We start from the raw sequence: 24,826 nt of genomic DNA on the forward strand, positions 1-24,826 counted from the left end.
TTGACAAACTACTGGCTCTTAGGGCGAAAATGAAGTTATTTCCTATTCCTGCTAAGATTTTCCTCAATGAGGATCTCACGAGATCACAGGTGATAGAGTTGAAACAAGCCAAGTGATTTTAGTACACTTCAATAATATGTACTTATCTCATTCCCAAGCACTTATACGTTGGGTCCTAAGGTTCCCTGTAGTTGAAGCATAACTATGTGGCTCTTGTCACTCATTTGTTGGCTCCTAAAGGTGTGTCCCATTCTTTGGTGAGCCATGGTAAAAAGGGTGCAATGCCTAATCTTTGCAAAAACGTTTATGTTGAGTCCTTTTCTATTTTTGTGGAGCTTCTATACTCACAACTCTAGGGGTGGACCCTAGGAAGAATTTATTAAGTTTAGTAGTGACCCATGGGCTTAAAGGGTGTAATCCCTAGTCTTTGTGAAAAGGATTGTGCAAAGTCCTTTAGTATTGTTGTGGTGCTTCTATGCTCACAATGCCAATGGTGGACCATTGGGAGGACCTATCAGGTGGAGTTGTCTCTAATGTCAACAATTTAGGGGAAGGGGAGATAAATAGTTAGATGGTTTGAATTTCAAGGCCTTTTTTATGGCAACTTGTAATGGATCTGGTTCAAGGGCCTTAATGCAGTGCCCAAGGGGCTGTTTCAACCCCTACATGAAGAGGAAAGTCTGATGCCTCTTTGATAGATCAGATATTGACATAACCATTCTTTGGAAATCAACCACACACACATCCACTAAACCTTGGTGCTATACCTATTCCAACTGCCTAAAGTGCTCCTATAGGGTTTGATTTTCAAATTTATCAATCAATCGCTTGCAAAATTTGTTGTAGGTGGTGATAAGGTTGTGCCTTTGAGTGTGCTCTTGTGATATCACCATTGTTGTGCAACTCCTTATAGTTGACGGTGTAGTTTGCAAACTCTATTAGTACTCTATAAGGTGTTAAGTAGATTTTTTTGGTGGGCAAGTTTTCCCAAGTTTAAATATGGGTAAAAATGGCAATCTAGATAAAAAGGCGTTTAAAATGCTGTTTTCACATTCTTGCTATAAAACTATGCATTTTCTCTATTTGGTCGAATTTTACATTTAATAATTGAACTTTACAAAAAAAATCTAAGAGATTTTAATATTTAGTACTTTCCAAGTTGTTGAGTTGAAAATTTTGGGTTTGCTGAGTACTCTCCGTGTCCGAGTCTGCAAACTATAGGTGAAGGATTTCAAATTTAAATAATTTTGCTTGGTGCATAGGCTTACTGAAAAGTAAATATTGAACTTTGGGTCCAAGCTTTAGCAAAGGCTTTATTGGATCCATCAAATGAACAAACGGTGAGCTTTTCCAACTTGGTTTGCAATTATTTGCCAGGTCAGTTTGTGGCAGGTTTACTAATATTCTTGGTTTCCTTTTTTTTTTGGACTTAAATGTACACAAATCCATGAAGGGGATGACTGCCCAAAATTCAGCATTTTTTGCCTTGTTTTAAACATGGAGAGCTTCCACGTCCACTTCTTGTGACATGGATTCTTTTTGAAAGAATGTGACTTTTGGCAGTTGGATGATTGATTTTACGAGGGTGTTTTGGTTTGTTGCTGACAAAGATTTCAATTGTGCACCATTGCCTAGAGACATACTAGCATTATTTTGTTCTTTCCTTCCCCTGCCTTGCACACTTTGGACAAAACAATTGCTGGCCTGTTGCTACCCAACCTAAAAGGATCTCTTCATGTTGGAAAATTTGTGTTCTTTATCTTTGTGTGATATTGTCGGCTTCCTTTGTTCCCTAAGTTGATATCTGATTTCTCTGCCACTTCCACAGGCTGGCCAGGTCTTATAGACTAATACTATAGTAAAAACCTGAACGAAATGTATATATAATGACAAATCCAAAATTCCTTGAAATACAACAATTGCGATAATAAATATTTTTAACTTTTTATTCAAACACATACAACTTGAAATCTAGCAGTTTGATACAACTTACAAATCTGAACACAAAGTCTAATATGCAAATGTGAACACCTCTGACGTTTTTGTGTCACTCTGAATCTTAACCTGCTCCTTGAGTGTTTCCATCCCCATGATGGTATGATATCTGCTTCTTGAGGCTTTTCATTTGCAAGGTGGTTGGATTGCCATGGCTGAAGGTTTTTGTCTCCAAATGCCACTAGTTGTGACAACATCACAAGCCTGAGAATGAAGTTGGTTTTGTTATCAAATTTCTGTTGACTTATCTGTTACCTCCTACTTTTGATGCTTTCCATTTTTTCTGCATTCCCTAGTCAAGGGCAATATAGTCCTCAATTGCCACTGGTTTGAATGAAAAGTCCATTCTTCAATTGAGGAGAATTAATGACAAATCCATCCATAAATTGATTGCAATTGCAAATAGGTAATCAACCCAACTTGACTCATCTATATTAGTTCCTTATATAATAACCTTAATTGACTCGCCTGCCCTATTTCTTGATTTAACTGACCCTAACTATTTTTAGATTACCAGTCCACTCACTCAATGCTATTCCCATGCTGCCAGCCCCAATAAGTGGACCCTCATACCAAGGATATCATAATAGGGAGCTTGCGTTAGAACTTGTACTTTAGTGCCAACATTTGGATGCTAGTCACAATGCATTCATTTAAGTTTCTTCAAAGCTTTTTCAGTTTACAGTAATTTATCCATTGAATTCTTTTTATTTCTTTCTGGATAATTGTCTTTTACCATTTGAGGCACAAGTTTTGATTATTTGAACATTCAGGCAACCAGTATCACAAAAGTATATTATTCAATTTGCTAAACTGAATTGATTTTCTCAAAGATGTCAGGGTTTTGTATTTGGAATTTTTATCTTCTAAATATATTGCAATCAAAAATGTTTTTCTTGTTGAGTTGACATTTTGAGAAGATCAAAGAAACTGCAGTTTGTTTTGTGCTTGCCATGACACTAAGAAACATTCTCTTCATTGCATGTGATATGCAGGTTCAATATTGCAACAGAGTTGCTGAAACAGGCAAAAGATGAAGGTGAGCTTGGACTGGCTGGAATCCTTGTTTGGATGAGATTCATGGCAACCAGGCAACTTACATGGAACAAAAACTACAATGTGAAACCTCGGTATATTGTTGCTTAATTTGCTTTTCTTTGTTGTGCATTTTCCTATCACACGATCTTTCTCTTTGCAAAATTATGGCTTGTACTGCATGAAACATGTTGCTTCGAGATATAGTATCTTCTACATCCATGCTGCCCTTAAGTTGCAAGTGGAAAAGAATCACTTGGGGGCTTGAACATGGAGTTTGAGGCTTCTGAGCTTTAGGACGAGAGATGTGTTGTATACCTGGAAAGAATGCAGAATTAAAAAATATAAGACTTTTGAAACCCATATGGAAGATGCCACTTGAGAATTATTTCTAATAGAATACAAAGTTTTAAGATAAGTGATACCTTAGGCGTAAAATTTTTATAAAGAATATGTCAAGATGAATACCTTTAATTTTTAATACAAGAAATCTCCCGGGGGTACCATTGTCATCTGTGTCTCAGGAGGTTGACTTCAGTGGTTTCATTTGTAATTATATATTGGGAAAGTGATTTCATTATTGAGTATATATGTTTTTAAACAAATGCATTTTTTGATTACTTTAGACAACAGATGATATACATCAGATCAGCATCATGATTACATGAATAATTTCTCCCAACATAGGCAAGGAAAGAAAGCGCTTGGTCTTGCACCCCATTGGGAAAATTTGCATCCTTTCACAAGCATTAAAGCTTAGTTTCGAGAATAAAGGAAAATTTTGTTAATAATTTCTCCCAACATAGGCAAGGAAAGAAAGTGCTTGGTCTTGCAGCCCACTAGGAAAATTTGTATCCTTCCACAAGCATTAAAGCTTAGTTTCGAGAATCAAGGAAATTTTGTTAAAAAAATACAAGCTTCAGAAGAGAGCAGTGAGGAAATTTCTTAAAATACGACTTTGCATCCTCCATATGAAATTCAATGGTGACATCGAGCTTTGCATGCCTCTCACCGTTCAAGCATTAAAAAGGGAATTGAACTCAGCTTGTATCAAACCTTCTAAATCTTTTAGCTGTTGCAAATTTTTTGAAATTTTTTATCAACTTGTTGGTTGGATATTTTGCAACTGACAGTTTTGGGTAAAATCTAGTCACAAAATAGGTAGACCAGGCACAACGTGTGAAACAAAATCTTTCCTACCTTAAAGGGAAGGCTCCCGTTTCTTGGATCAACTCAAGGTAAGCAAGAAGTTGAGAGATTTGAAAGGTATTACCGATATTCTTTCCTCTTAGCTTTCAGAAAAGAATCCACTTAACCACAGAGCTAGTAATGGGCAAGATGAAACATTGAACTACACTTCTATCTAAGATTGTAAACGGTGATACTGATAGACCAACACTAACTCAAACGGCTAGCTGAAAGCATACCAGTTTGGCTCTAAGAATAGTCTTAATTTACACTATAAGAATAACTTTTACTATTGGGGCACAAAGACTTGCAAAAGTAAAGAATTCTATCTACTTTTGTGGATTAAGAAAGAGATACAAGCTACAGTCAAAACTCCTAGTCTATACATCTTGACAACCACTCCAGTCAAAGCTTCAGCTCCTGTTGCTTCCTAACTCTTTATACTCTATTATCAAGAATGCAAAAAACACATGAATCAAAGATAACAAATGCAAATCATAGTCAAAGCTTCCAACTTCCACAATTTACAATTGCACTCCATCAAAGTTTAACTTCAATTGTCTCTTTGTATTCACTTTTCTTTCAAAATAGCACTACAATCAAAGTTATGCTTGCACAATTTCTCCAGAGTTCTCTTGCATATAATAATAGATGATTTTTACAATGAAAGCGCATACTCTTTTATATAGACAAAGAAGTTGTGAAAAAGAAGGAAAAAGTGGGAGCAACTCAACCAACTTTGACCCAGTCTAACTAACAAGAGAAATCATGGGATTACTTGTAATAAGAACATGCAAATCATATTACATTTAATTGCACAATTTCATGCAATACATCCTCTTCAATCTACAAACATGAAAAATAGAAGAAAGAAGATAGAAGAGAAGTGAAACAATCCTAAGGATTATTTTCTAGTGCCTTGAACTTGATGATGACATCACGTGCTGTAGGAAGCTCTGAGATTTGTATTGCCTTTGATAAAACTTCTATTATGGCTACGTCGACATATGCTGATTTTACAACTTTACAATTTGCCACGAGAGAGTCCTGTAGGTGCTTTGCTAAGGTTTTGTACAAAGCAAACCTATTCATTGTGTGAGAACCAAAATCTTCAGAATCTAGATCAGCATTAACTCTGATTGTATATTCTGAAGTCACCTTGTCTATTGTAATCAAGTTGTCATTCTCACTAAGAACTTGACATCCCATTTGTTCTAGGTCACACATTAGCTAAATTTCAATCGACTGACAATCTTCTAAGGCTGCCTGCAACTTTGTTATAAGTTTCCTCAGTGTTTCTTCTATATAACCCTGGAGTCCATGACACCTGTAGAACATTTCACAAGATGGGATAACATCACATGCAACCAAGCCATCTAAATCAGAATTTGCGATTTCATCCCAATCACACAAAATTTCCTTGAAGGTGTTAGCTTTCTGACTTAGAGGTGCAATTAGGTCATGCACAATCTCTTCAATTCCTTTGATACGTTCAAGAATTCTGACCTCATCTGTGATGGCCTGTACTCCTTTAGAGACAACCTCTCGAAATCAATTTTTTTCCGCTTCCATGATCCACTTCTCTTGAGGTGTCTGAGATGTAGTGATTGCATGTTGCAAAGACTGTTGTTGAATAACCTCATTTAGGTGAGCAACCTCGTGCTTGAGCTGATTCTTTTTGTCCCACAAATCGTGATTGCGCATTGATACATTAGCAAGTGCATCATGAGCATCTTCTAGATAACCCAACCGTGATTGCTTACCAAGTTGGATTTGTTGAACTTGTAATCCAAATGGTTATCGGTTTGTCCACCAATGGTTCAACAACCTCCACAAACTTAGTCTTATTGGAATCAACTACAATCCTTGAAACAATCTTATCTTTTCAAAGATTTAGACTTGGTTTTCTTAATAGGAATATTATTTGGGGCTAGCACAACCTTCCTTCTCTTCATACTAATCTTGCCCAACCAAGCAGGCAAACTAAAACCTTCACCTAATGAATCAGAGGTAGTAACAACCATCGACATTGATCCTGATTATATTTCCGTGGTGACTGAACATGCTTCAAGTTGTACTGCTATACCGAGAGGTACCTGATAAGAAGATACTGTCATGAATGCCTCAAAGCCAGCTATTGAAGTATCAAGTTGGGAAACTTGACCTTCTATGAATGTTGGGAAATCTTCAAACATGTTCCCCAAATTCTCGCACTGCTCAGTTGTGAGAACAGGAGGAGCCATTGAAGAGATAGGAAGCGTTAGTGTGTTCACCTCTGAAGCAAGGATAGTAGATGTGAAAATAGTGGAGAATAAATCAACGTCATCCTAGAAAAGGTGTTTCCTGAATGGATGGACCTTGCTGATTTATTGGTCGTAGAGGAGATATGATCATAACCTCTCCCTCTTCCTCTTCATTCTCTTTAGGTTCTTGAGCTTGTGCAGGTGCTTGTGAGGGTTCTTGAGATGATTTAGATCCCTTTCCACCTTTCAACTTGAACTTGAGAGATTTCATTGCAATGGAGGAAGATGCACCATCTTTGCTTGAGATTTGCAATTGAGATTTCCTTCTAGGTGATCCCAAACTTTCACAATATACCCCAAGTTTGGGATTCACCCTCTTGAGACCTTTGATCTTCAACCATTTGTTGGTATTTGTCAGGATGGATTGAAATCTATCAACAATGGATACACCTTATTTCTGCTGCCATCGAGTAGGAAAAGGACATCGTTTGTCACAATGTTGTTCCAGGTCAAGAATATTAGCATCATCCTCAATATGAAGATTAGATGGAATTTCAAGCATGTTAAGATCAATGATCTGCTGCAAAGTGAGTCTACAATAGTCCATTCTCATGATGTCCATCTCCATTAGCATGTCAATCCAAATATCTTCTATATGATGGATATGGGTGAGCGCTCTTTTGATCATTGAGTGCATTCCTTGATAATCAAAATCATACCTAGCTTTGAACCTTTTTATTGTGATAAGCTGAAGTTTTGCCTCCAGATTGTTCACTTTTTAGACTGAATTGATCATATATTGACCAATTACTAAAGGTTTGGCAGAGGTGATACCAAAACTTGGCCTATGCAAAGAGTTATGATAAAACTATACTTCCATGAGTTGTCTGATCAAATCCATCATAATAATTCTGTCAGTAACATACCTAGGTAAGATATATGGTTCTCCTTTGAAGTACCCAACTCTCAAATAAGTGAAAGTTGGAAATTGAAGAATGATGCAACCATACTGATTTACCTTATCCGAGCCTTCATTAGACACTTGCATGATTACTAGCTATTTATCAAAGAAACATTGGAAATATCCAAAAAATGTTCATTAGACTCTCCTATAATGATATTTGTTGTTTGTCAAGGTGATTTGATCATAGTAATCCTAGATAGGAACTTATAATCGATCCCCTTTGGTGGAAAGACTCGAGAAAGATCCCATAGATTCAACTATGTAGACCAAGTAGGAGTTCATGTAAAATAGTGCCAAGGTTCCCACATTAAACAACTGCTCGCAAATAGCGGTATTGATAATGTAATGTCCCTATTTTTGGCTAGTCTGTGCATTTGATAGAGTTAGCTCATCATAGCGACCCTCATGAGCTAACAAGGTGTTTTGGGGGTCTCAGTTGACTACTTACTATTTTTAGTAAGTCTCCACATCTAATGATATCTACACCAAGTGTTATAGTCCCAACCAAATATAGCTTTTACAATCTGTTCTGCTGGATTTAATATCTTAGTTTTGCATTTTGATGACTTGTGTCCATGCTTCTTACATTTGTGACATTTGCCTTTAAATCTTGGTTTTTCTTTGCATTCATTAGCTCTATGACCATGCTGATTACAATTGTAGCATTTGCCATTGAATTTTGCTTTCCCATTGCTCCAACATTTGTTTGATGTATAACTTATCTTACCACAGTGACTGCAAGTAGGTTTTTTATTCTTTTGAGCTCTTTGCTTGTATGATTCACCTTCTTCTGTATATCCAATTCTTGCTTTTCCTTTTTGTCTGTAATAACTTTGCTCATTCAATTGATTCATGTCTGTTTGAGATTTCATATTTCTTTGTTTTTCCTTTTAGTGTTTAGATCATTCTGCAATCTTTCATTCTCTGATCATACATTCATGATTTCTTCATTTGCATTGGTGAGCTGATCAATGAAGTCTATTTGCTGAAGGGATAGGTGTTGAATTTCATTGTTCTTTCCTTCTATCTCTTCTCTTATTTTGTTTTACTTTTCCATGACTTAACATAATCTTACTGACTGAATTTCTCTCATCTTAGTTTTTTCTTCTTAAAGAGTACTATTCTTTTCCAATAGTTCTTTGATTGCTTCATCAGCTTCATCTGAATTGCTTGAATGAATGTCTTCAATTCTTTCTTCAATGTAGAGTGGATCATTCATCTGGATTGCAAGATCTTTTCTTCTTTTCAGGGATTGAGAGAGTTGCTCTTTCACTTTCTTGAGTTGTCCAATAGCCAATTCCAAATCTAGCTTCTCATTGTCAATAGCCTTGTCAAGTCTGAATACCTCCATTGCCTTAGATCTTTGCTCAAGCTGTTAAACTTTTCTCTGAGAACCACAAAGCTTTCATACCAATTGTTGGAAATAAATATGACAAGCTAAGTTACTGAGAGGGGAGGGGTGAATCAGTAACTAATAAAACTTTATCCTTAATTAGCAATTAATCCTTCATGTATATTCTAATCTAATTGCATGCATGAGAAATTGAAAACATTAAAGCATACATAACACTTTTGACACAACATTTGGTGACGCAGAAACTTTCCAAATAGAAAGTAAAATTGAGGTGGGGATGATACTCACAAGATTTAGTACTGCAGTATAAAGTTAGCCTGTTAAGGCTTACAATGATCAATTTTGATGATCTGCCCTGTTAAGAGCAATAAGAACTACTAGGTCCACCTTGCAAAAGTATTTACAAACATACAATGATGTATGCACTCAGTAAAGAGATTTACACAAGACTGTTAGGTCTACATTGTTAAAAGATTTGACTGATCTACCTGTTAGGATGAAGCAGTAGTTGATCTCTGATCTGCAACTTGGTTTGTTGAATGAGATTCCTCTAAGTGTACAAATCACCTTGCTATGATGGATAAATTTTTCTGCTCCTTATATTGTTGTAGCCCTTGTAATTTGCTCTTCTGCTCTTCTCTGATGATTACATTACTTCTCATTGATTATTTGGATGTGATACAATACATTACATATATATATCAATCAAATTACACAATTACAAAGGCAGCCACAATACATGTTTACACAAATATTACAAAATCGGCCAAAGTGTAGAAACTTGGGTTTTGAAGACTGACTCGGTGAGGTTCTAATACTTGACATCCACTGTCAAGGCTCGGCATTGTCATGCACTCGGTAGATATAGAAGCTTGGTCCATATTGATCACTTCTAAGTAGTCTTGAACTCGGTCTGCACTGGTGACTCGGCGAATACTGTGAAACTCGGCATATAAACTGAATCACTTGATTCACACGGCATAGCTCAGTCAATGCTATCACTACGAGCTCGATATAAACTAAGTCACTTGGTTAACACTGAGCAGCTCAATTAACACTAGACTCACATCACATCAACTGCGAACTTGGTAAGCACTGCACAACTCGGTTTGCACTGGTAAACTTGGCATACATTGTTATGCTCGATGTACACTGCTGATCATCACCATAGTAGTAACTGCTCGGTGCAAACTGAAATCTGTCCAAAGGACTAGGTAGCAATTGAAATGCTTGATTAACACTGTTAACTGTACAATATGCTCAGTATATACTTACAATCTGAATAAGTGTATGTTAATAATAACAAACATGTCTGGAATGTCAACAAGAGTATATTCAGATTTGTTTTGCTAGCAAACTGCACACTCTCTTACATGCTGCAATATGTCTCCTTTAAGACCTTTCCATGAAAACCTCTCCTTGATTGTTTGTAAGTTTTAAGGAATCCTGGGTGTCCAACCAAGGGTGTCATGTAGCTCCTTCAAGATTTTCTACTTCAGTTTGTATTTAGGCATTAAGTATATTTGATTCTTATAGTAAATGATGTCATCCACCACTTTGTACCGATCATCTCGAGTGTTCCCATCCATTAGCTCATAGAAAAATGTGTTTTTGGAATATTCCACCAACAAATGTGTTTTCCAGTTAGCTAAAATTTGAGTAAGTAGATGGCGGGTGGACAAGGCATCTGGAACCACATTGTTCTTTCCCTTGACATATTTAATGTCAAAATCAAAAGCCTGAATCTTGCGTACCCATTTTTGTTGCCTCTTGTTCAAGTCCCATTGCTCCAGAAAATATTTCAAGCTATTATGATTAGTATGGAGGAAAAACTTGGCACCCACCAGATACTGTCGGAACTTGGTAAGTGCATGAACGATGGCCAACATTTCTTTGTCATCAATGGAATACAAACGCTTTGCTTGTGTAAGTTTTCGACTCTCGAAGGCTATGGGGTGTCGATCTTTCATCAATACCCCGCCAATGCCTTATTCGGATGCGTTAAACTCCAGAATGAATGCTTGAGTGAAGTTAGGAAAATTCAGTACTGTGCAAGTGCTCATTACTTCTTTCAACTTATCAAAAGTGTGTTGCACCTTTTCGTTCCATTGGAAGGAACCGTTTTTTGTTAGATTGGTTAATGGTGCGCTAAGCTCAGATAATCCTTTTACAAACCTTCGATAATAACTGCATAGTCCAAAAAAATCCTCACAACTCTGAGCGATTTGGGGGGGGCAATCAAGGATAGCTTGAATCTTCTCCCGATGAACTTGTACTCAATATTAACTGACAACATGCCCTAGATACAATATGTCTGTCATATCAAATTCGCACTTGGATCACTTGGCAAACAAAGACTGAGCCTTTACGATCTCTAGGACCTCATTTAGATGCTTCAAGTGCTCTTTCCATGTGTTGCTATAATTAACAATATCATTGAAGAATACCAATAAGTACTTACACAATTGTTTATTGAAGATGCGATTCATGCATGAATGGAATGTAGTAGGTGCATCTGTTAATCCGAATGTCATGACCAAGAACTCATAATACCCGTAGTGACAATGAAAAGCCGTCTTCTACACATCTTCTTCCCTCATGCAGATCCGATGGTATCCGAAGCAGAAATCTATTTTTGAAAAATAAATCACACCATGTAGTTCGTCCAAAAATTCATCGATCCTGGGAATAGGATATCTATTTTTTATCGTCCTTTTGTTCAACGCACTGTAGTCCACAAACATGCCCATCGTCCCGTCCTTTTTAACCAATACTATTGATGATGCAAAAGGGCTAGAACTGGGGCAGATCCATCCTTTCTCAAGTAGTTCCTGAATCGCCTTTTCAATCTCATCTTTGAATTTCTTGGGATGGTGGTAGGGTGTGGTTATGACTGGCTTGGTGCCTGCTTCCAACTTGATAGTATGTTCAAACCCACGATGGGGAGGTTTGCTAGGAGGATGTCTATAAAAACTTTATCATGAGCACTTAGAATATTTTGAAGATTGTCATCTTGGTGAGGTGTCTGTTGTCCATTTATGGGTTTTACCGAGACAAAATAGTGTGTAGCCCAAGCAATGTCATCATGTCAAAAAATTGCCTCCATCCGATGTACTAAAACTTCCTTCAATCCCTCATTGGCCATTCCACAGAGAACAACCTTATTCCGATTAACGAAAAAAGTGAGTCCATTCGTTAGAAGCTCTGAGTGTATTCATCAAGTGTCTCCATCCATTGTATGCCCAAAAAAACCTCCATATCATCTAGGTCCACTATGAAGAAATCCTCCATCACCGTGTGGTTAGCCATGGTGATACTTAGTTGGGGAACAAGGTGTGTATAGGGCAGAAAGGTCCCTCTGGCGACCTTGACTTGGAATCCTGCATGCATTTCAATAGGTAGACCTCTTCATTTCATCAAAGATGAGTTTATGAAGCTTAGAGTGGCTTTGTTATTGAGAATCACAATGACCCTTTGTCCTTGAAGGGTTCCCCATACATGAAACCCCGTACACCTCGAGCTTCCAGCTAAGGCAATAGTTCCTCTGCGTTGTACCAAGGTTGCAATTCTTTCCGTAGGGTTCAGACTAACCATTTTGGTGTCCTTGTGTGGATGGTTTTCTTTGGATGGTAGATCTTCCTATTTGTCCTCATCATCGGACACGACTTCAATGTAGTGAATTTTTTCTTTCCTGAGGCATCTATGCCCAAGTTCCACGGTCCCTTGCAGTTGAAACATAGTTTCTTCCTTTGGAGGTCTTGTCTAGTAGCTTCGTCCTATGATGGCTTCTTCACCAGAGGTTTATTATCTTTGTCCTTGGGAAACACCGACGGTTTGGAATGTGAGTACCCTCGAGAGGATGACGTCGATGATGATGCCATACTCTAAGCCTTTTTAATGGCCTCCGACAGGGTGGCAGGATTGAACCCTTTTATCCAACCCTTAAGTAGTTCTACTAGTCCGTCCATGAAGAGCACTATCCATCTTCTTTCAGAAATGTCCATGACCAAATCAAATTTCGTAATGTACTGGTCAATTAATCCAGTTCGCCTTAGTTGTGCCAATTCTTTGAAATTTAGTTATGGATCTTTACCATCAAATCGATCTATCAATCTCTTAGTGAATTCCACATAGGTATTTATTTGGTCATACCCTAGTGTAATGGTGTCGTGGTGCCACCATTCATACACTACTCCCTCCTAGTGTAATGCCGCAAATTTAATTACTTCTTCTGGCATTGGATTAAGTTCGAAGTAAGTATCGGGCCTCATTACCAACACTTGTGTAGATATGGATCCAGATCCGTCAAATGGTGACAGATTTACTTTACTCAACTTCCTTCTAAGATCATCGTTAAAGTATTCTCGGTTTCCACCTCCCAAATATCTCATTCTCAGTTTTGCTAATCTTTGTAGGATATATCCTCCTCAAAATTTTCTTTCTTCCAGTATTCTCTCGACTGTTCTTGAACTTCCTCAAAAGTTGTTTGCTTCTCTCCATGTGGTGCCTCCATCCGTGGGGGAAAAGACGGCGTGGAAGGTCGAGAGTGTACTAGATGAGGGTTTGCTTTACTCGACACCAAGTCCGCACTGTGACCATTTTGTTCACCAGATATTTTATTGTTTGTCTTTTTTTTAGAGTTTCTTCTGTGAGTCGCTGAGTATCATTGATTTGTGCCTGATTCCTTGGAAGTTCTCTTAATAGCGCCACGAGTTCAGCAACTGTAGGTTTTGGTTCTATTATCATTCTATCAACCGAATGGGATCGTCTTTGTCATGTCCCCAATTTCTGCCCTTCCTTAGTGACAACATTTCTAGCAGGGTTGGTCTATTATCTGGTTCCCATAGGCCAGCAGAGCATAGAGGGAACCAACCCAGGGACTTTGAGAGTCATGCATGAGCTTCCCAAGTAGTTTGGAGTAGTTGACAACAGTTTCTTACAATTTAGGAGGGATTCCTAATTTGTAGGGATTGACTAGGAGTGGTCTAGGAGGCGTTTGGAGACCTCGGTGAACGTTTTGGAGACTTAGAGTGCATCTCCTATTTTTTAGGAGGCATTCCTATTTTTTAGGAGGAACTCCTAGTTCAGTGACAGTTCTCTCAGAGGTGCACATAGCAGGGGAGTCATTGGGACTCAATTTTGGTTGATTGGGGCTGTCTCCTACTTTTTAGGAGCATCCCTAGATTTTAGGGATGGACTACCAGTTAACACATCTTGTCCGGCATCAGTCACAGACAGGTGACAAGGTCAGATTCATGTTTGATTGGTCATTTTGGGCCTTTTGGGACCATTTGGGAAATATTTTAATATATTTAAATATTTCCTAAGTTGGTGATTAAATAAATTAAAATAAGGTTAATAATATAACCATTTTGGAGTACTAAGGGGATTTTGGCTTCAGTTGATCTGGTACACCTATGTGTTATAGCTCGTTGGAAAGGTCTCGAATTATTATACATGATTTTTACTATCTGTAGACTTTTTGGTACCTTCAGCTATGGAATTTTAATAAAGTAATGTTTTTTCTATAGCATGGACGACTTTAATTGGGAAAATGTTATTTTATTATATTTTATTTAAAGGGCAAAGTGTGATTTCCCTTTAGGGTTCAATTTACAATTGGAAGGGGATATAAGGAGATGGAAACCTAATTTCTTATTATCTTTTGCATATTGAAAAACTCGTTTTTGTGAATTGGCTCTGAGAGAGAAATTCTTCATTTGGGACGCAAACCCCAGGTTTTGGATTGGCTGGGACGTAGCCCTCAGCAGTTATTGGCATTGGATTCTTCAGACAGTGTGTGTTGCTATCAGGGATAGAGTATGCCATTCTTTATTGTGGATTCAGGTTGCAGATTTATGGTTTTAGCGTTGCAGATTGATTCTTTCAGCTGGGATGTGATTCCTTGCAGTCTTAGAGCCGCCATTTGCAGCAGTTTGGCATCATTGTTGGATGTAAGCTCCTTGGAATTGCATTGGATTTATTATTTGGCTTTATAAATCAGAAATCTGCCTGGTACGATTTATAGCAATTCTAATTTGGCTCTATGCTCTTATTTATTTTCAGTCTCCTCTCATGTTTATTGTTCATTATTCATTGCTATTGTAAAAACTATCAAAAAACACAAAACAAAAACAAAACCTTCTGTAACTTTTGTCTATTCTCAAAGACCATCAAAGAAATCACAAGAAAATATAGTTTATTAATTTAAAAACTACAGCAGATCAGCAAGGGCATCTATTAGGGATCTTTCAGTCTTCTCTTCCGACTATAAATTCTCATTCATTGTCCATAGGCTGGGAGGATTGAAGCTCTGATACCATTGTAATGTTCCGATATCTAATTAATTCACACAGGCGTGTACTTGGTCACAATGGTTGTACAAAATATCTTGGAAGAGAAGGACAATTGAATAAGGGTGGTGTATGGATTGCTTGAGTCCATATGGTAGAGGCTATACGGTAGCTATGTGAGTGTCGTACGTGTTTGAGGGGAAACAATTGTTGTCCATGCAGTGGAATACAAATAGGGTCGTACTGTTGATGAGTAGTGGCCGTATGGGTTGATGGAGCAGGGGCCGTACAGTGAGGGTGTGGAATAGTCATATGGTATAATAATGCAAGGTTGTACGGTGTCAAAATGAGTTATACGATGGAATGAGGGGTCTATTCGGTGATGAGGTGTGGTACGATATGAATGCAAAGATCGTTCGTAAGGTAGGAGGGAGGAAGCCGGGGGGAATTGGCTGTACAATAGGGTAAAGTTGCAGTACGAAAAGATGCACTTTGTGTTGTGGGAAGTGGATGGTGTGTGGATGGAGGGTGAAATGCTCAGCAATGCAACCATAAACTTATAGACCTGAATTCATCAAATAAAGCCAAATAAGAATGGAGATTGAACACGTATACCCTTCAATTAGTATTTTCCACAAGATGGTGCTCCAATTTGCTAGATCCGAGCGAAGTGTCATAGGTGACAAAATATGGTGAGGGTTGAATCCCACGAAAATTGGAATAGCCAAGTAGGGAAGATCGTTCACTTCCAAAATGATGAACAACAGAGAATCTCAATGGGAATTCATAGTACAAAGAAATAATCCAAATTGCATACCAATGACTACCTACAAGCCATGCTTAAATACTCGTTGGGGAAAACTTTTCTGAGGGTGTACAAAGATAGCCAATGGCTACACTAACTTATGGAAACAAAACAAAAATGGGTCAGAGATATACTAAATCAATTGGCCCATTTAACAAAGGTTTGATTAATAATCTATTTTATGATGGAAACATTATAGAAGGCACAAGCCTGCAATAGCAATGGCCCAAAGGAGGTTTGGACTTTGGTGGGGATGACTCCACCACCACCACTTAACCAACACACTAAGGGGAGAGCCCCGATAGTTCATGACAATTTAAATTGAGCCCCAATAGTCCATGACAAGTTAAGTCCACAATGTCAAACGAGTTGTCTCATGACCCTTGTAAGGGTACAATTTCCAAGATCCATAGACACTCCTAAATTGTTTGGGCAACAATCCATGTTGAGTTTTGCCTACACTATATCCTTTCCTATCTTAAAAATAAATTTATTAATATATTAAGTCTTCAACACTAATCAACATTTGGAGGGAAAAGTGGATGCTTCAAATGTAGTGTACCATCTCTAGGTGAGAAGCTAGCTCGCGATGATGAGATTCCTTTAGCCTTCTTGGTGATCCTATCATACTTTATCCATTTGATGTTGCATTAGGCCCTTTGATAGCACAAGAATGTGACAATGAAATATTTGTCAGGTATACCATGAATACTTAAAGAACACAAACATTATGTGAAGTAACCACATAAAGTTTGGCCATATGCAAAAGTGAAAATTTGAGTAACAATTTCTTGTATTTACCAATAATACATCCTTACAATAATTTTAGCTTATAAATTTTGCACTTCCGAAATAAATGCGCTTTTAGGCATATGTTTCTTTAACTTATCATACATGTTTACAACCCTTCCAATCTGGAGCAAGTGACCTTATAATTGATGTCAAATTAATTCAACTAAATGTTCTCTACACCATATTGACACACCCATCTTCGAGAGATTACCCCATGGTCTTTTATACCTCAGGGGCGTACTTTAGACCAGCTCATTACTGCCATTTTTCCTCCCTTGTCTCCTCCACGGGGTTTGAAAAGGCCTTCTAGTACTTCTCATTCCAAATCGGTTAGACACTACACCAGTCTCTCTAGGCAGCGACAGTCCTACAGAGGTTCTACACGACATTCTAAGACTATGGATCGTTCATGGGTTTACCCCTCTATTACTGATTTCTTTGTGACAATGAAGGACCCTTAGTCCTTACCTTGTCTTCTTTCTTGTTTAGTTTCTTGCTTTTGTTTCTTCTTACTCATCATTTGGTGCTTCTGCTTTGGCTGGCTCTTCTGTTCGTATGCTCAGTCCCATAAACCTTGTTGGTTTTTGGTGGACATCAATATTATTATCTTATCTTATCTTACCTTATCTATCTTATCCCTCACATTGTATAATGTCCAAGGGCCAAAAGCATATAAGTATTTAGAAGTTTAGCAGATTTTAGCATGAATCAGATCTTACTAGAATTATTTTGTTCCATTTAAGACAAATGTACCAAAGTGAGCTTGCCATTCCTTACATCGATCTGAATGCAAGAATTTAAGCCAATGTATCACATAACTAAGAAGCAGCAAGTTGAAGAACAAACACAGTGCATCAAGTTTTCAGACTGTGGACTGCATACAGGAGGATGCAATGCAGTCATCTTCAATGTGTTTGAGATGCTGCCATTCATCATTATCTAATTATCATGAAGCTTTGGCTTATCACACTTTATGTACTTTCATTCATACAGATCTCTTTAAAGAAACTGTAAACAAAGGTAAGAAACTCCCTTCTAGGCATTATCTTCTACCAAAGTGTATGACCATTAAGTTTATTTGTGAGCCAAGGCGTCAGACTTGGTTCCTTGTTTGGCATTCTTGTGCTTAATTGTGGTGGATAGTTTCCTAGCATTCTATGGTGCTTCTTCCCCCGAGTTTCTAATAGGTTTGCAAGTGTCATATGTGTGTTTGTAAATGAGGATCTTCATTGTTATTGTTTTAATAAATTAATACCAAATAATTAACTTCATTAATGCAATTAGTAATATATTATTTAATAAGAAAATACTCTTGTGAATATGTTATTGCTATTGTTATTTTGTGCAAAATTTAGGTGTATTCCTAAAGGGGCATTACATATAACAATCGATGAAGAGAAACAACTAATTATCAAATTGACATTTTTGCAATAAAGAGTTGCATTAACGGCTTAGTTGCTGATTCGTGAAACGAAACTGATTTAAGCACGTGAATTGGATATGTGGATTGGGATTTTTTTTCCCAATTATGAATCGTGGATATATATATATATATACTAAAAAATATGAGAAATATACATAATTCTAAAACTAAATCATTTCATATTATGAATCTATGATTCTAGTATGTTCCTATGAATCTAGTATACTTGATAATTGATATATTTTCGCGATTATAAAGAAAATTTAACACATTCACATTAAATTACCGTAAGTGAAAGTTTGTAACATTCAAAATATAGATCATTAAACATAAAAGTTTGTCATATGATATACTCATAAAAGAGTCAAGAGTTGAGACTAAAGTTTTTTATTTAATCATCAAAAGGATTTTCAAGAAAATTCGCATTGGAGGGTTATTGATGAGCTGCAAGTGCTATATCTGTATCACTAGAGGAACCCAAACCACCTCCACTAGTAGTAGAGGGGATTGTGAACTCATAATCATCCTCCTCATCATCCACATCAAGCAAAGTGGATCTAGCAAGATCCCAGATGGTAATATTTTAATCAGGAGTCTTGGGTGCTACATCCAAAAGCTTTTTGGGCCTCTTTTTGTACTTAGGATCCTTCCATGACAACAAGTGTAAATTGTTGTGAATGAACACAAGGTCTTCTAGTTTTTTTGTAACCAACCGGTTCTGTTTGGCTAAGTGGATAAAAGAGTAGGTACTCCAATTCCGCTCAGCTGCAGAAGAGCTGGCAACCTGAAGAGAAATTAAAAAATATCAATACAACAATCAAGATAAATTTAAGGATTTGAGAGTGTTAACTTTGAGCTTAAGAAATCAATTTTAGGTGCTAAATTTTGTTGAGTAGCATGGATCGTTTATGCAAATGTACTAACATGGCCATTGTAATTGAAATTTTCCAAATGCAAATTTGAGGACTCATAAATATGAGAGGAGATATGTCTCTTGAAGAGACATGTCTCTATAGTTAATCATTATTAGTTAGTATATTAATACTGTAGATAACCATATGTATAATAGACAAATTATTATATATATATATATATATATATATATATATATATATATATATATATATATATATATATATATATATATATATATATATATATATATATATATATATATATATATAAGAATATTTATCTAATGATGATTTACTAGCAATAATGAATCTCATGATCATATCAATCTGACTATAATTACAAACTTAACAAATTATACAAATTTACTTGGGATAGGACCTTTGTGGCAAGAGGTTGGAGGTATGTGAAGACTTGCCCATGAAGGTACCACCATTTAATGACATCCATCTTGCTTTGGTTTGCTATAGCAATAGGGTGGAAATTATCACCTGAGATGAAGGTAGCAAATTCACTCCTAACCATTGCCCCAATTTTTGGATCTTGAAATATTTTAGCTAGTGCCCTCTTATACCCATTTGCAACCTCTGCATCTCTAAATGGTGGCACTCTACCTGGAAGGTGAAGTATATCTGCACTATAGTGCCTCGGAATAACGAAAGACAATTGAACACTATCAAATATCAATAGCACAAACATTGGATAACATAAGCGGAAGCATTTGATAAGCACTACAGTACCTCGGGGATAGAGCATATGCAAGGAGGTGCAAAGGTGTGGTCATCTTGTTCCCTCGATGATGACCAATTGCTTCCACCTTGTTGTAAAAGGTGCCCTGGGGATCATTCTCGCTCCTCTGTATGACTTAGGATATGAGATATAAATAATAATTATAATTAGTGATTATGTCAATCTAAACTTTAGAATGATATCTCTCAAACAAACAATTTTTGTAAAAGAGCATAGAACTTACCATTTTAATCTTTTCTAACATAGTGTCCATGGAATCATAAATATCCTCAAGGCATAGCTCATCACTGTCTGTAAAGCAAAGCATTGCCATTATTGGATCGGTGACTTCCAACACATAAGTCACAAGACCCCACCAATCCTCATCTAGTATTATTCTTCTCACATTTAAGGCCCTTGTATTGAAATTCTTCCAAATGCCCCATTGGGGGCTAATGACCATTTGTTTCAATTCTTCCTTTACCTTGTGTGAGAGGCAAAGTGGGTTTTAACAACCTAAGTACATCTTAAACTCAACTTAGTAATACATTTAAAAATTAAAACATGTTAATGTAAAGAACAAAAACAATATTATGGAATCCAATAATATATAACTAAATATTAAATTTACAAATTTACCTTCAATAATTCCAAGTCCAAGAAACTCCTAAAAATTGCTTGTGACATGTGGTGATTTGTCACAAACATTTGAATCTCTTCAACTTCCTCATATATCTTTTTCACCCAATCTATTTCGGTGCCAATTGATTTCATCACCAAATTCAGAGAGTGGATGGTACATGGTGTCCAAAAGATATGATCATAGCTAGACTCTACAATTATCGTTGCAGCCTTGCAAACTTTTGCATTGTCCGTGACAACTTGGACAACATTATCAGGATCCATTGACTCTATGGCATCAATGAGAATGCGTGAAATAAATTTTGAATCTCTCACTTGCCCTTCACAATCAAGTGCCTTCAAGAACATTGCCCCCTTAGGGCATACAACAATAACATTGATCAATTGATGGTTTCTACAGTCTTTCCACCCATCCGAAATAGAGACACACCGATTGAACCCAAGAATCTCTTATCGGTTGAAGTTCAATCTTTATAGACTTCCTCTCATCATGTAATATGGTAGTGCACAACTTCTCATAACCAGGTGGTCGGCAACCACATGGTGCTTCATTTATTGCTTGCACCATCTCCCTAAAATAAGGTGATCTCAAAAAATTAAATGAAACACCATTTGCAATTAAACAATGTCCAATTTTTGTGATCAACAATGTCTCTCAATTCATTTTCGAATGCCTTATCTAGTGGGCCTCTCTTGCGGGTGAGTGGAGTGGGTCTACATCATCCTTTTTAGTAGGCATAGGCAAAAGAAGATTTGTTCTTGTGCTTATTTGATTGGATGGTGTTGTTGGTGTATTTGTTCTTTTGGAAGCACCACATTTTGCTTTTTAAACTGCTCTATCAACATCTTCTTGGTCTTTTGCTAATGCTGCTATTTGTGCAACTGGTAATCCTTTCTTATCTAGCCCACTACCTTTATACATGTTAATTCCTTCACTCATAGGGCCCAAAATATGTTGTTTCACTCGTCAATAGGAACTTCTATTGTACATTGCAATAATTACGTTTCCATATGTATGCCCCACCCCTACAACATTTTGTGATTCTTGTTGTTTGTCTCCATAAAGGAGACCCCTTACCAAATTTGAATCTTGGTGATCCAACCCCACCCACTAAGCCTTGACTACTCATTGTTCTATTCTTGCAATCTAGAGAAAAAATGAAAGAAAACCATGCTCAACACTTATACAAAAACTTGAAAATTTGAAAAACTAGACATAAATCAATAATCTATGAAAGAATTAAAGAATATGGTTGAATGCATACCTTAAACACTTCTTGCAAGGTATTTGGAGCTCCACAACTGATCTCCTTCAAATCCAACCACTTCAAACTAACAGCTATGAGAGAGCAAATGAACTTGCATAATGACTTAAAGGGTCGTTTTTAGGGTTTGCACAAGAAGAATATATAAAAACTTAATTGGGCCCACATTATTAACTTTTTGCCTCCCTTTGACGTGTATCCACGCTGGATTGTAGTGTGCACATTTTTAGTAAGTTCCTACACTTGGCTTAGTCAGTTCACCATCACGACCCTCATGAGTTGACAATGGGATTTGAGGGTCTTAGTTGTGAGGTTATAGGCTTTTCAGTAGCCTATGGTGTGTTTTGGCTCCATTTGAGGGATTTACTATTTATAGTAAGTCAAACTGTTATGTTCAATGAGCGTAGTCGAGTTAGAGGAGTTGTGTGATGCTCTCAATTTTTATTTCAGGGTTTTGGTTTGGGCTCTAAGAATCTTGGAGGGAGCATCTATTTATAGTAAGTCACCCTGTCAGCTTCATTCATCCTTTCTCATTATTAGGATCACTTTGGTGTTGTTAGATTTCAATTTCAATGCCTCTTCAGTTGTTTTCGCAAGATGGGTGAATTATTATTATTATTCATCTAAATACGTTGAAGTTGCTATTTTTGTTAGTGTTGTTGGTTGGTCACCTTAGTGTCATAGCTTGTTGGAATAGGGACAAAAAGTTTTAAATCGTGGGAACAAGAAACAATGACCTTGCATGTCAAAATATTAAGTTATGGTGGAAATGGTCATTTTTGGAGCCAAAAACAATTAATAAAATATATTAATGACACTTTATTATATTTTTAATGTTTTGTAAATGAAGTTCTTTTGGGAAATTGGTGCCATTTGGAGATTATAAATATGAGGACATTTGATGAGAAAAGTATCCAATTGAGTATTTATTTTTCTCTTGTTGACTTTGTGACATTTTTGAAGTTCTGAAATTTGTGCCCTTGTTGAAGTAGAAGGGTTTGGTCTCTATAGTTGAAGTATTGTAGATTCAATTATGAGATTGCTTGTCAAATTGCGCAAAGGTATACGATTTGTCATTTCTCCTACTGTATTAACTGTTGCTAAGGAGAAGTTTAATTTTTCTTGCTCCTGGAGGTTGTTTTGGAATTTGTGAAGTGATTCATTGGAATTGTTATATCAAATTGTGTGCTGGTTAATTTGGAGTTGTTTGAGCGCTAACTTATATCTATTTGGTGTGAGAGTAGCATTTTCCAAATCTGCTAGTCTTCATTTCAGTGTTCCAAGGCATGTCTTACCTATAAGTTCATGGATTGTAACTTTTAATCTTTCTAGGTATTGTTGATTTAGAGAATAGGGGATATTTTTTCAACTTTGTTGTTGGTATTTTGTGAAAATACTCAGTATCTAAGTTGATATTGAAATCTAGAATTTTTTAGTTGTATATTCTTTATGTAATATTTAAATATTTGAGTTGAAATTATTATTGCAAAATATTTAGTTTGCTGCTATATTTTTGTATCAAAATTGCAAAACCTCAAGAAAAAAAAAAAAATCAATTCCTCAGCACAAATTGTTTAAGAGCCATTCGGGTTATTACAGTGGTATCAGATCTTGCTCGCAAAGTGTTTGATGAAATGTCAAACAACTGTATTATAAAAGAATTTGGTGTTTGACGAAGTTATAACCGGTTGGGGTAATTACAGTGGTATCAGAGCAGTTCCCTGCCTTCCTATGGGGTAGGAAAACATTTTTTTTACCTATTATTTGCAGAGTGACCAACACTCTAGCTTTTTCTAGCTATGGACAGGTACAGGAGGCCTAGTAGTTCCAAGAGCTAGTAGAGTAGTGAGGAAGATAGCAATAAATTAAATTGCTTGAGAGAGAGTATAGAGAAACTTAAGCTTCATCAATAGAGGATGACAGAGAGCTTTTCGACTCCAGATACGGTTCAGAGGGCAGCTAGGTATATGGTTTCCACCTTTAGAAGGTTAGCGGGAAGGAGGCTTGAGTTTTCCTCGATAGGTGTCCAAGATGTAGATGTACCTATATTTAGCAATATATTTCACTTCATATATCAAATCATTTTACTGAAGACTTTCGTCAAGTCTTTTTCATTTTGCTTTCTGTCGAGTCTTTACTTGATTTTTGAGGCCTTCATCATCCTTTTCTTTGCTTTTGAGTTTGTATTTGTTGATTTTTATTCCTTTAGTTTCACTCGTGTCATGGCTTTCAGTTTTTCCTTCGATTTGGTCTTAACCTAGAGTGTAATCGGAGTTGTCAATCGAGAGATATGGTCATTTTAGTGCCCAGAAGGTGGACTTTTTTTATACAACAACACGAATTAAAAATATTATGTTATATTTCTAATTTGACATTCACTTTTTGAAAAATATAACTTAAGTTCACTTTTTGTCATGTTTTTAACTTAATTTATCTTTAAAAATTTTCACTTAAAGTAACTATAGTGCACTTTATTTTATATTTTTAAGTTGAGTTATTTGTTGATTTTTCACTAAAGTTACTATATTAACTATATAGTTCAATTTATTTTTTAGCATTTAAATCAAATGCTCTAGAAAATATTACTTTTTAAATGGTATTTACATGTTATATAATTAATATGATATGTAAATATAATTTATGTCCCACTTAAGTAATATATTAATGAATTTAAATTGACATGTACTTATGTAATTACTTAAAGTCATCAAAAGTGGATATTTTATGTCATTACATGTAAAATCCATCAAAAGTGGACATTTTATATGCAATTGCAAGTAAAATCCATCAAAAGTGAAAATTTTACATGTCACTGCATATAAAGTCCAACATGGAATCATAAGTGGACCTTTTTGATGTCATTACATCAAAAGCCTATCAAAAGTGGATCTTTTTGAAGTCATTGCATCAAAATGTAAGTTTTTATGTCTTTGCATCCAAAATGTGAAATGTAACTTAATTGCTCATTGCACCCCACAAGGTGCGATTTTGATCACTTGCACATTTTGATCGATGTATATGCACCCAAAAAGGTCTGATTTGAACTAAAAACATGTTTTAAAATGTGTCTTGACCTCCAAAAAGTCCGATTTGAAGAAATGCATGCATTTGGCCTCCAAAAACACAATTTTGGAGATTGTGAGAGATTTACTTGATAGTTTTTCATGAGATGTTTTTCAATAGGGT

The 24,826-nt window shown here is 36.4% G+C and overlaps 1 protein-coding gene across 1 annotated transcript in view; it reads left to right on the plus strand.

Annotated features, from left to right (window-relative positions):
* The window catches only part of LOC149561319 (alpha-glucan water dikinase, chloroplastic-like), a 154,438-nt gene that overhangs the window by 38,535 nt on the left and 91,077 nt on the right, over nt 1-24,826 (plus strand). The window contains exon 13 of the mRNA XM_089825084.1: nt 2,991-3,125. Within this exon, the coding sequence (XP_089681210.1) occupies nt 2,991-3,125 (135 nt within the window). The remainder of the gene's footprint in view (nt 1-2,990; nt 3,126-24,826) is intronic.

This window comes from Cupressus sempervirens, chromosome 4, assembly GCF_028749045.1.
Source record: "Cupressus sempervirens isolate cs-2001-9-10 chromosome 4, ASM2874904v1, whole genome shotgun sequence".
NCBI lineage: Eukaryota > Viridiplantae > Streptophyta > Pinopsida > Cupressales > Cupressaceae > Cupressus > Cupressus sempervirens.